The sequence below is a fragment of the Callorhinus ursinus genome, unplaced genomic scaffold (assembly GCF_003265705.2).
Source record: "Callorhinus ursinus isolate GAN/ISIS: 27379988/994484 unplaced genomic scaffold, GSC_fseal_2.0 scaffold2, whole genome shotgun sequence".
Classification (NCBI taxonomy): domain Eukaryota; kingdom Metazoa; phylum Chordata; class Mammalia; order Carnivora; family Otariidae; genus Callorhinus; species Callorhinus ursinus.
In genome coordinates, this window is record NW_027397064.1 from 98,179,560 (window position 1) to 98,193,051 (window position 13,492).

At 48.6% G+C, this 13,492-nt stretch overlaps 1 protein-coding gene across 4 annotated transcripts in view; it reads right to left on the reverse strand.

Moving 5' to 3' along the window:
* Positions 1 to 13,492, reverse strand: part of CCDC93 (CCC complex scaffolding subunit CCDC93) — a 92,092-nt gene that overhangs the window by 6,879 nt on the left and 71,721 nt on the right. For all 4 annotated transcript variants that reach the window (XM_025857247.2, XM_025857242.2, XM_073884940.1 and 1 more), the window contains 4 exons: positions 11,005 to 11,087; positions 8,976 to 9,013; positions 7,453 to 7,537; positions 2,618 to 2,731 (listed from right to left, as the gene is read on the reverse strand). In XM_025857247.2, coding sequence (XP_025713032.1) covers positions 2,618 to 2,731; positions 7,453 to 7,537; positions 8,976 to 9,013; positions 11,005 to 11,087 — 320 coding nt within the window. The remainder of the gene's footprint in view (positions 1 to 2,617; positions 2,732 to 7,452; positions 7,538 to 8,975; positions 9,014 to 11,004; positions 11,088 to 13,492) is intronic.

The window sequence follows — 13,492 nt, forward strand, 5'->3', positions numbered from 1 at the left end:
AAAACTTCCTTGCCTCTGTTTCTGTCCTACTGAAGAGTGCATGGGGCCCACCATGTGCCAGACGCAGCACTTCAGCCCCCTCGAAACTATGTACTCAAAGTCAGCTTCATGAAAATGCACAGCCTGCATTCGTCAGTGCTAGGCTAGAAATTAAAGCTCTCTTTGGTGACCTTATGAGAGACCGTAGTTTAGAGACGTAATTAATTAACGTAATATGCAATTAAAGAGACTTCAGAGCATGTGTCGTTCCTTGGCCGACTTGCTATTAACACACCTGCTGCGATGAGCAAGCCAGTGGAAACTTAGAGGTCACTGGATGTCTCTAACCAGTGCCTCGACAGCCAAGGAGGCTGGGGGTCAGGATGAGGGTGCAGTACGCCAGACCCGATGAAGGGAACGACGAAGGTGGCCAGGGCCGTGCTCTGCGATGCTGCTGCGCTCTGCATGAAGAGTACCTGCAGCCACCACAAGTGCCACAGACCAGGATGCGGCGGGAATTTAGAACCCAGGAGGAGACCAGGCAGGTGGGGGGTGGGGGGCAAGGAAAGAAAGCAGGCAGAGAGGGTTCTGGAAGAAGACCCCGCCCTGGGATGAAAGTCTGCTCCTTCAGACCGATCTTCCACCACACGTGAGACCTTATCTGGTAACTGCCGTCTGTAAAATAGCACAATTACTCCAGCTGAAGGAATGGGGTGGAAACTGGGGAGCCGCAAGCCTCCGCCAGCACTTCTTCCTCAAGCTGTGGTGGCTGCAAGGAGGGGCCGAGTCACCTCAGAGGAGCAGGTGGAAAGAGTTTAAGAATTCGGAACACTGACACGCAGTTGCTAATTTTAAATTTTTGCCAAGTAAAATGTTAAAAAATAAAGAATAAATACTATCATTTTCATGTCAAAAAACAAGAAAATATGTTTTGTTTTTTTTTTAAAGGTGAGTCTATTCAGTTGTCTGAAGAACATATATTCCCCTTCCCTTTTTCCCCGATGAGCTTTGGACGAAGGGAAACGGCATGGGCAGGCACATGGTCTAGGGGTCTCAGCGGCCCGGAGGGACCCACGCGTGCTGACGCGGGGGTCTCTGTGCCTAGGGAGGCAGGATCACAGAAAGCCTGATGCTTACCATCTCTGAAGCAACCGTTGCCTTGGGAGGTCATCTTTAGCCTTCAGCCCTGAGAGCGCGTAGTGCTTTTCCATTTCCTTTTATTTGCTTTGATTTTGACAGCTTATACTTATCCTCAACTTATCTGCTTTTTGTTTCTGCTGTCAAAAGGGCAGTGCTGGCATGTCCCAGCAACATTTAATTCCTCCCCGTTGGGCCTTTTCTCTGAGTTATTTGCATTAAAGGGGGAAAAGAGCTCTGGCCAAGTCCGCACCGCACCCGAGACCCGCCCTGACTACATCATCTCCGTTAGTGCTCCCACCCCTGGCAAAAACTGAAATTAGTTCTCATTTGTTATTACTTGTTTACTAGGGTTTGTGCTTCCTAACTTGTTATCTGTCTCCCCAACCACAACATAAGCTCCTTGACACAGGGAGCGGGTCTGTTTAACAACCTGATATATCCCCAGGGGCATGGTAGGAGCGGGAAGATCATTTATGGAAAGTGTGAGAGATTTTGAAATGTCTATGGGTTGTGGCCTCCACAAGTTAAATTTAAAAAAAAGAGGGAAGGAGAAGTAGAAAAGGAAAAATCAAGAAGGAAGGAAGGAAGGGAGGAAGGAAGGGAGGGAGGGAAACAAATTTTTAAAAATATACAGGAATAAAATTATTGGTATGAAAAGATCGTAATTTTTATTCTGTGGACCTAACACCAGGATACAACCTACACCTCTAGCCCCTCTATATTTAGCAATCTCTATACTCACTGAAATCACATGGATTTGGGTTAGGAATTCCTGAAAATGAAGCTGCTGATATCCTAGTAAGTGACACAACAAAATCTCCTTTCCAGAAAATCTCATAAGAAAGGGGCAAACACTTTTCTTTCTGGACCCACGGAGAGTAACCCTGCCCAAATGCAGGGAGAAAAGACGGGGACATACAAAATTCAGTTGAGCGCTGGGTGTTATAGGAGGCAGACGGAGTGCTAGATGCTTTCATCCCTCGCCTGACCCAGCAGAACCCACCAAGGAGGCAACAGGTTTGGGGGGATTCAGTCACTGCCCAAGTGCACAGCTGGTAAGTGGTAAAGGCAGGGTTCGAACCCGAGCCTGCCACGCTCAAAGTTCACCCTTCCCACAGGCTTCTCAAGGTCCCTCCCCCACCTCGGATGGGGGGGAAGGAAAACTCCAGCTCTGAATGTGTAACAAATGCTGCTTCCAGGTGGCCTTTGATGTTATTTTACTTGTGAGTTTAATATGCTTACTAAACGTGAGGGGAATAAAAATAAAGTTGTGATGTCTCTCAGAACGTTCAGTTCAAGACTGGAGATGGGCCAGCGCACCATGCAGTCCTGAACTACCTGGATGCGGGACTTTACTGTTGGATCACATTGCCGACCTGCTGTTACCCATCCCCAGACCAGTGGGAAACCAGGCAGCCACTGTGGTTTTTAAGGGCTCCTCTTGAGACGAACACAAATCCCCCCCAGCCTTCCGTGCCTGGCCCCAGCTCCCTCTTACCTCCTTGAACTCCTTCACAGTCTTAAAGTAGAGCCTCTGCTTTTCTAACAGTTCCAAGTACTGGTCATTCAACTGGTCTCTTCTCATCTTGTTCTCTTGCTTCTTCTTTTCCATCTGTTGAAACATTTTGGGAAATGGTGAGGAAGGGCACGTGGTGACCAAGGCCTGCAGGCGACACCCAAAAGGTGACTATTACCAACATTTCCAGGGACTTCTTTATATCATTTCTGAGATGGACCTATTTATTTGCGTGATATTGCATAGAGGTTTCTCGAATTTACTCAGCAATTCTATCATTGGGCATTAACTGTCGTGTGTGTGTGTGTGTGTGTGTGTGTTAACTGTGTGTGTGTGTGTGTGTGTGTGTGTGTGTGTGAGATTACAACTCCACAATCAACAGCCTGGTGGTTCTCCACCAGGGGTGATCTTGCTCCCTGAAGGGCACGAGGTGGTATCTGGGGATGGATTAGATGGCCACAGCTGTGAGGAGAGGGTGCTCCAAGCACCTTCTGCTAGGAGCCAGGGATGCTGCTAAACTTTCTACAACGTGCAGGACAGCCCCCACACAACAAGGCGTCATCTGGCCCAACATGTTAATTGTGTTGAGGTTGAGAAACTCCTATGTAAATAACTGAGTCCTCTTTCATTCAACGTAAGTGTTGCCATGCTATTGTACGCTTTCAACAATCAAAACTTTAAAAACTCTACAATATTCCCAATCACACTGCTACCTTACCCATTTTTCTATTGGTGGAAAATTTAGGGTGTTTCCAGGACGGTGACCTCATAAACAAAAGGCTGGATGTGGGTTAAAGAGACTTTCCTAAGGTACCTGACAGCTTAGTCTTCCAACAGATATTGCACGGTCACCCTGAAGACTAAACACGGTGGTGACGAGGCGGCATCACTGCTCCCAAAGAGGGTGCTAGAGGGGCTGATGCTAACCAAGCACCTGGCAGAATCCATGTGCAAATCCCTATTCATGATCACTACTGTGAAGAGAGTGCCTGCGTTGGGGGACAGAGAGGCGGGTGGGCGCACAGCCTCTTCAGCTGGATGGCCATGGAGGGCTCTCTGAGGAGGTGACACTGGGCAGAGTCGGCAGTGGTATGTGCACTATTTCCGGCAGCAAGTGGGAGCATCACCCGGGTGGTGAGGGCAGAAAGCTGTGGGGGCCAGCTGGTGCCTGGCTCGCAGCAGGTGCTCAAGAGCACGCTGGACGGAATCACTGGTCTTCTGATGCCTGAGCAGGGCTTCCGAGTTACACGTTGGAAGGGATGGCCCAGTAAATCCAGGTTAAAGTTGAACTGGCTGCACTGTATCCCAGTCATACCCCTCTCCAGGCCACGGGCCCATCAACTGGTGAACTGCAACCTGCTGTCCCCACAGCCTATCCCACCCACATGGGCATTGGTCTGCCTGGTCCACTCCTGACCATGTATCCAGCTCCTAAGTCACCTGGTGACCTAATCCTGAGCCCCCTGCCCTCTTCTTTCCATAGGTCTGCACATGGACACCGGTCACATGCCTGAGCCCAGGCCTGGAGTCTGGTAACCTGCCTGCCCCTGAGGTCTCCCAGAGGCGGGCAGTCCCCCCTGGGGACTTTGGTCAGGGCCACCTTAACACTCATCCCTGGCTCAGCAGTCCACCCTGCTCCCTTCTGGCAGGCTTCCTGATGCTGTCCAGATGACTATGGTTCCTGTCACCACTTCCCACAACCGTTAGGAACCTTTTCTGCTGAGCTGGGTGGGACCTCACTGCTGGGTCCCTACCCTTTAAGTCGCATAGTCTGGCAGATCGATCCCAGACCTTTCCTGCCTGCTCTGCCCTCCAGCAGAAAATCTGGCCATGAATGACTATGTCTTAGCAACATACACAGGGCACTTTAATAAATTTAATTTGAATGTCCCCAGGTCCAGCCGTGAAAGGTAGTGTAGCAACCCTGAAACGGACTGACCTCGAGACCAGAAAGGCCTGGGTTCCAAACCTACTTCTGTCACTTACTGTGTACCCCTGGACAGGTTATTTCATCTTTTGGAATGACAGGTCCCCTAGTCGCAAGATAAGGATAATATCACCTAGATCACAGATTACAAGGTATATATGATATTAGTTAAGTGAACGACACATCACTTGGTTCAGGGTCGTATTCAATAAAGACTGTGTTTTGTCTTCACGCTGGACACCTAGAATGCAGTTGGTAACAGGCGGTGAGAGCCCACAGAATCAGGAGCTGACTCCTAGGTCTGGGTTTTATTTTCACACTGTCCTAGCAACCCCTTCCCCAGGCCCACTGTTCCCACTCCTTGCTCATCCCCCTTCACACTCTAGGTCAGGAACCTTAGATTCTTTTGCGGAGCACTTGCTCCCAGTATTCCAGAGAGCCAGAGACTTCACCTCCTCAGGATGAGGTTAAAATGCCTTCCAGTGGGGCGTCTGGGTGGCTCAGTCAGTTAAGCGACTTCCTTCGGCTCGGGTCATGATCCCAGGGAACTGGGTTCAAGCGCCACATCTGGCACTCTGCTCGGCGGGGAGCCTGCTTCTCCCTCTCCCTCTGCCTACCGCTCCCCCTGCCCGTGCTGTCTCTGTCAGATAAATGAAATCTTTAAAAAAATAAAATAAAATGCCTTCCAGTATGTGACTCTCTCTTCACTCAGGAGCCCTTCCATGCACCGTACACACCCTTCCTGTTATGTGTACACACTGCTGGTCTATGGTCTACTCCGTGTACATCCCACACCCACCAATTCCGGGGCTGTGTGCTGTGTGAGGACACAGACTCCCCTGCCGCATATACTCTGAGCAGGAACCACCATGGCATCCATATAGGGAGGGCTATGGTTTTTTAAACAAACACTTCAAAAGACATGCATCCAAACAAATGTTGTTCTGCAAAGACAGCCTTCTTGCATTTGAAATGCCGGCCAATAATCAAACCTGACCAGGAACCCTCTTTGAGAACTGCCTTTGCAGTCAATTGAATGAATTCATTCACTCAGCAAACAGTTCCCGAAAGCCCACCGTGGGTCAGGTGCCGGGCTCGCCACTGGCGATGCTCACACGAGGAAGAGAACCCTCTCTGCCCGTGGGCATCTCGTACCCCACCATCTAGTTGGGGAGACAGACACAGAGCAGCCTCTTTCACTGGTCGGCACTGAGGTACCAATAGCATAAAGCCTGGGGGAGAATGGAGAGAATGAACGGATCACATCTACTTCCTTTCCTAGGAACGTGTCTCCTGGTAAACAGGAAGGGGAAGCCAAAGGAAAAACAAAACAAAACAAAATAATCAATTCCCAGTGTTCTTTACTATGGACAAGAGCAGCTCTGCGGGGTGCCGGGTGGCTCAGTGGGTTGAGCCTCTGACTCTTGATTTCAGCTCAGGTCATGGTCTGGGGGTTGTTAGATGGAGCCCAGCATCAGGCTCTGTGCTGGGGGTGGAGCCTGCTTAAGATTCTCTCTCCCCCCCCGACCCCCACTTTCCAGCTTTCATTCTCAAAAAAAAAAAAAAAGAAAAAGCAGCTCCCTAAGGAGGAGCATGATGGCATGACAGGAGGGCGGAAAGGTCCACCCCGCTGTGATCTGGGTTGTTAAAGGCTTGTGCTTAGCTAGGCTCTCCGTCTTCCTCCTCCTCCCTTATACCCTTAGGACTTAGCTCATCAAGAAGGGACCGTCCTGGCTTGGGTGTGTGTACGTGCACAAGGCAGATGACGTGCTGCCTCACGACTGCTTTCATTTTTGGGGCTGAACAGTCTTGTCACTAGTGGTAATTTCTTTTTTTTCCTCCACTGACATCATTTTATGGAAGTCGTTAATGGAGAGATTAATATTTTCGACAGGGAAAGGGACATAAAGAGCTTTTGCCCTCAGTTCACCTCTTGTGAGATGAGATTATAGGAACCATGAAGGCTGGCCTTCTGGGAGTGGGTTTTTATGATGCCAAGTACTACAGGCACTCTTTCCTTCGTGTGTTCGCATTCTGACATCACCCCCTGCACCACTCTGCCCCAAGCTCGAGAGAGGAGATGCCCTGAGTCCCCAGAGTTTGACTGCCATGCCTGAGGACCACTCTGGTGTGATCCACGTTTTTAAAGGGATCAAAAGTAAGAGATTTGGAAGTATTAGCGAAGACTCATCTGGTTATAACAGCAGAAAACTGCAGCTATGTCTGGTTTCTAGACAGTCATTAAATCTTTACTATAGTCAAAACAGCCCAAGTGCAGAGCCACGGAGTGATGAAAATTCCATGCTGGCCCCAGGATGAATGATTCTCTGTAAGGCTATCTCTGGAACTCTCAATGCTTATCGATTCCTCTTTTCTCTTCTGAGGCATAATATCCTCTCACTTCAGAATTCAGTTCGATAATTATTTGCATTTTTTACGGAGGATTCCTGAAAACTAAAATGCTCTCAAGCATCCTAAGGAATGAATCTCTAATGGTAGAATTTCAGGAACCAAAGATCCAGTGAAGAAGAGACTGTGGACAAGAGAAGAAGTCCACTGGTGAAAGTTGGCTTCCTCTTCTATACAATGGGGGTAACACTACTCATTTAGGAAGGCTTCTAGGAGGACTAGCACCATGCTTGGCCCATAGTGGATGTTCAATCCATGGGGCTACTGTTAAGAGCTTCCATTAAACCACCAGCCTGTGGAGCTGGTGCTGCCCATTGCAGGGTCGGAGGTATGCTGGGAATCCACGCTGCAGACACTGAAGGTGTGTCTTCAGGATTGGGAGCACATTCTCAGGACAAGCAGAAGAGGCCTGCTCTTCCTAAGGCCTTCTCCGTAACCAGTGTGAGATCCGGGCTGCACTATAGAAAACAAGTCCTCTCACCTTCATTCTGCTCTGCTTAATTCCTTCTACGATCTGTTCCATCTGACGTAAAAACTGGTCCCGGGCAGTAGGGGAGGCCATGGCTCTGAAAGAAACAATCAGCAGAATGAAGACCAGCATGCAGGACGCTGAGGAAGGGGGAGCCATCAAGGAGTCTGCCCAGTGCCCAGATGATGCCTTTGTGAGGCATGGTGGACTCCTGGGGGCCCCTGGGTCCCAGGCAGTTACGGATTCTAAACTCAGAGGAAGGCAATGACAATTACCCTCATCTCATAACTGAATATTAATATTAATCTTTTTTCCTCACTTTCTCTACAATTTGCTTAAGTATGTATTTTTTTAAAGCAAAACACAATGTTATTAAAACCAACAAAAATATTTCTTACTTTGATGATGACATGGACTGCCTAAGAAATGAATTCCATTTAGTTTTTAGAAATCTGAGGATTCGGAGGTACTGCTCAAGACTGGCAGACATACTCTGAGATTTTCCTAAAACCACGGTCAGGAAATCTGGTTTCATTTCTGAGGGCAGCAGCTAAACGAGTGGATTTCCTGGTGTCCTGAAACCATCCGCTTCACTTCCTGCTCTGTGCTGGGAATGGCGCCACAAGGATCCGAGCACGTGGATACAGGGATTGAGAATTCTCCCACAGGACGGGCTGACAGAGCAGAACTCATCACAGCAACATCACACACTGCAGCCTCTCTCAATTATCAGGAAATAAAGATGAAGGCACCATTTTTAGAAATGTCAAGGTTATAAGTCACTAATTGAATCTGAATCTTATCAGGGAGCTGTGGTTTCTTTTTGGTTTGTTTTTAGTTAGAAATGAAGCTCCCGATCTGGAGTTTGTAATCCATTCAGATCTTAGTCACCGGTCACCTGCCAGGGGCTGAGAGGTTTGTGCTGGAAGCAAAGGGAGCCTGCTGTATAGACAGCAAGCCCTGGGCTGCTGGACGGTGAGCAGGCCACTGGGCATGCTTGAGGGCTGGTATGACTTGGGTACAGGTGGGCCTTGCCATACAATTTTTGGGGAAAAAGAATTCTTATCTGCATAAAGTAGTTTGGAAGATGCACACTCACCTAGAAACAAGATCTATCAGCAGATTTTAAAAATCTTTTTAAAAATTAGATTATTTCATTATCTAAATTGTGACGCATCCTTATGTGCTCAAGAACTAATGGTATTGATCTAATCTTAACAAGACAAAAGTAATATACAAAGAGAATACAGTAGTGAGACACAAATTACTTGAAAGTTACTTTTTTCCCCCAAGATATTCCTTGGTGTTTCTCAAACTCACTCTAACATCACTGTATTTTTGCAAGAACGCTGAGAAATTTTTGCAAGAACGTGTAAAGCAAGACACAGGCGCACTGTGCATTTGGGGGTGAGAGTGTAAAACCACCCGTCTCGCCCCGTCTCGCCCCTCACACTTCCTCTCACGGGGAGGCGAGCCAAATGCACAGTGAAGGGTACAAGGAGGTGCTGCCAGGAAGGAGGACTACCAGTACTTACTGTGAGAAGTTCTCATGAATTGAGTTCAGCAGGCTGATCTGAGGAGGAAAGGAAGAGAAAAAGGAAAAACCATGATGAGCCAAAGGTAGACAGAGCCCTGCATGGCCCCAACCACTGCAAGGCTGTCTTGTCTCTGCCACTGCTTCTGAAAGCAGCACACCTTGTTTATGGAGATGAAAGAACGTGAGAAAAAGAGCAGCGTGTGCTTAGTCCCACAGTTTTTCCCAGAGCATCTACCTTCTGACAGCCCATGACCCCAGGAACGGAGGAAGAGGGTTCCCAGAAGGGCCTAAATTCCAATAGAGAAGACACTCAGCTACCATTAGGGCCCTTTGGGCAGTTGTCACCAGTCCCTGCTTCCTCACCAAACAGTGTTCTTTATTTTCAGGGCTATCAGCTTAGGGGTGAAGAGCGAGGACACTGTGCCCATCCTGCAGTTTCCCAATGTGGCCAGCTGCTGGGCGGCTCTGAGAGCCCCCTTCCCACGGAGAACACCTTGGGCTGCACAGGAGGACCCTCTCTCTGCCCCAGCGATACAGTCCGGGGCAGGGCTCTGAGTCTGAGGGCCAGAAACCTCAATCTTCTTTCTGGCTGTGTCACTAACTCAGCTTGTCACTGACCCTACTTGGACCTGAGTCTGTAACATGGAAATGGTACTCTTGTCCTTAGGACTCCACAGGGATGCTCGAAAGCTAAAACAGCACAGGCGTAAGTTTATCCAAATATAAAGTTCTATGTTAATATGGCTGGGGATTAAAAGGCTCCCACCCCGCCCCTGCATACTCCTAGTTTTTAAAAGAATGCAATAACTTTAAACACTACTGATGAAGGAAGGTGATGGGCTTTCTCAGAAGGGCTGGCCTATCCCTAAGTTAGGGTTGGTAAGTCTTCCCCTCACTAGGCAGAAAGACCCCAAGGCCACAGTGTGTGGCAGAGCTAGCCCCCAGGTCTGACGTAAATCCTACCAAATGCACTCAACTCATACTCAAATATTTATCAAATGCCTCTCATGTGCCTGTCACTGTGGAAGACCCCGGATATAGAGAAAAACAGAACTCAATGCCCCTTCTCAAGAAGTGTCCTCTAGGGAGAGACACTGAGCTGGTTTGATTGACAATAGCCAAGAAAGCTGACACTAATTAAACATGCCTCCATTTGGGGGGGGTCACGTGAAAGACGCACCTGCGATATCATTCTTATTAAGTGGGCAATCAGTACAGGTGGCAAGGTGATGACGAAATGGACACAAATTCTGTTGACCTCGAGGTGAGGGCGTAGGCAGAACTAGTATGTGTCCGGAGCCACCAGATACAAGGACCTGCACCATCATTTCCTATTCTGTCTCCATCACAGTCAAGCAAAGCGGGTGTAATGCCCTCTTTACAGAACAAAACCCCAATCTGTCCAACTCAAAAGCGCATGCTCTTTCCATCCCACTGTGTTGCTACTATGAAGACCACACTCTTCCTTTTCTTCTTCCTTAAAACACAGCCGCACACCCTGCCACCATGCTCCAATCATCTGTCACCTGATGTGAGGGAGCCCTGAATCATGAGTGGATTTAAGCTGAGTGTCAAGAGTAATGCGGAGGGGGTGTCAGTGCCCGGGGCACCCCTTTCCACTCCTGGCGGCCACTGATGATTAGCTAGTTTCCGCATGTCAACTCAAACGAGCCCACCATCCCCATTTTATTTAGCTATTCCTTTAAAACTCAAACTAAAGTTTTCCCAACCCAGGCCCCCTCCACGTGTGCCTTCTGAGTCTCTCTAGACATCATTTCTCACAAGGCACTACGAAACCACGGTCCACCAGTCCCACGTCAGCCCATGCACCTGTGCAACATTAGCTCTGAAGCGTCTCTTACTCTCTAACTTTGTGACCCAGCATGGGGCACACACCAGGCGCTCCTTCCACTTACACCGACACTCAGTTCGTCTGAGCTTCCTGGGGTCAACAGAGCTTCCTGGGGTTAACAGCCCTGGTCTCTGCTCTTCTGATTATGTTATTTTCTTTTCATACAAGTTCTTACCTCTTTTTCCAAATAAACCTTTTTATCATCCAGGGTATTATATAAAGTGAAGAACTGCTTGGTTTCTTTGTGCACTGCAGAAACTGTAAAAGTAAAGAAATCAACACACGAATAAGAAAATGCATCAGAACAATCCTAAGCACCCCCTGCCCCAGGAGGCCCACCCACAGGAGCCCGGCATGTCAAGGCGTCTGTGTGGAAGCCCCACCGTGCACACAAGCCTGTGCAGAGTTGCTGCGGGCTGGCAGGAGCCGGCCTGCTGTGACTGGCCCAGCCGGGACGAGGAACCTGGCAGCATGTGGGACGGGTGGGTTTCTCAGGTGAGGCACCCTGGGGGGAAGGTGGCAAGGATGAGGAAGCCACCATGCCACCTCCTCCTACTTAGGTGGTGTCCTCCCTTCCCACACTGCTCCTGAGCAGGAGCCACAGTCTGCTTCCTTTTGGAATCCCTATGCTTAGCACAGGCCTATATAGCAGGCCCTCCAAAATATCTACTAGATGAATGTCGTGCCTAACCTAGGGCAGAATATGTGCCTAAGGAGTATGAATTTTCTTCCCATTTCTGTGCATATGACTAAGGTGGGAGATCTTATTTACCAGGCTCCCAACATCCTTTCCCATAAAATTACTCTGCATCTCTGTCCACCTCTTGTTTTTCACTCTTCCCTAGAGAATGACATAGGAGGAAAGCACCAAAATCTAGGACTGGGACTGGGCCGTATTCACCAGAGGACGAAGTCAAGGGGGGAAGGTTTCCTGCCCCACTCGTCTTCCTGCTTTGTGGCTGGGTGCTTGGGTGGCCCCCACGTGGCTCTGAGCCTATGTGCCTTCCTCATGGCTCTGAGTTCTCTCAGCATAGAGCGGGGGATAAAATCCCAAGACCTGGATTCACAGTCAGGCTTTGGGGCTACGCTGAGCCCTCCAATGTAGCTGTAACCAAAGATCCTGATGTCTAACAGTTATCAAGCACTGGCCGGACGGCAGTGGGGTCTGCTTTCCCAGTGGCTCTTGCTCGTTGAACGCAGGTCCCTCTGGAGCAGCATGAGTTGGGGAAGAGAGATAGGCAGAGTGGGCCGTGGGCACTGATGGTTTCCTTGGGCAACTGCCACTAACATTTAAACCCAAATCTTTAAGCCAATCAGCCAACTTTTAATCTTATTACCCAGTGATAGCTGTGCCTCCCCACAGCGGTGCAGCTCAAAGATGAGTGGGGGCTGGAGATACTGCTGTACATATTTGGTAACAGCGGTTAATAACCCGATACAGGTATTTTGAGGCAACAGTTAAAAATGTTCCCAATATCAAACTAATTTGTATGAAAATCACCACATGAACTACTCAGTATAAAATGTTATTCTTTTTCTTTTTAAAGATTTTATTTATTTATTTGACAGAGACACAGCGACAGAGGGAACACAAGCAGGGAGAGTGGGAGAGGGAGAAGCAGGCTTCCTGCTGAGCAGGGAGCCTGATGCGGGGCTCGATCCCAGGACCCTGAGATCATGACCTGAGCTGAAGGCAGACGCTTAATGACTGAGCCACCCAGGCGCCTAAATTACTATTCTTGTTCAGAGCTTTAGAACAGTGGATTTCAAGCCTGGCTGAAACACAGAACAGCCTGGGGAGCTTTTAAAATCTCATGAGCAATTAAATGAGATTTTATGGAGGCAGGATCAGGTGATTACAATGTGTAGCCAAGGCTGAAAATCACTGCCATAAATAAACCAATCAACCTTTAGCTTTGTTGTTCAGGAATGTGCCTGTCACCCCTCCTCTATCCAGATTAAGGACAGGGTGGGGGCTGTAGAGATCTGACAACAATAATAATAATAATGAAAATGATACAGATATTCTGGTGTAACTGCTTGAAAATTTATTTGGTGTAAAAATATCCTATCAAAAGGACTTAAACATGTGTCAGATTTTACTCTGAAATATCCAGATGCAAGGTATTGTTATTATTACTGTTAAAAGCTGGAAAGTAGGCAGGGATACAGAATTACGAGAAAAGGTTTAAAGATTAAACTTAAGGCAGAAACTAGGGGCGCCTGGGTGGCTCAGATGGTTAAGCGTCTGCCTTCGGCTCAGGTCGTGATCCCAGGGTCCTGGGATCGAGCCCCACATCGGGCTCCTGGCTCGGTGAGGAGCCTGCTTCTCCCTCTGCCTCTCTCCCTGCTCGTGCTTTCTCTCTGTATCTCTGTGTCTCAAATGAATAAATAAAATCTTAAAAAAAAAAAAGGCAGAAACTATTTTCTGCTGAGAAGCTGTCACTGTCGATTCTTGCCTCTGACCATTGGAATCAGGCTCGAGGGCCGTGTCTAACATCAGGATGGGGGCAGGAGTGAAAGGAAGCATGACTCTGACCCTAGTAAGGACAGTGCTCTGGCCTGAACCAGGAAGGATGTTCGAGAGGCTGGGGGTGCTAGACAGTGATCCCCGTGACCAGGAGGAGAAATAGGGTGGGGAGGCTGAATTCAGTTTTGTATCT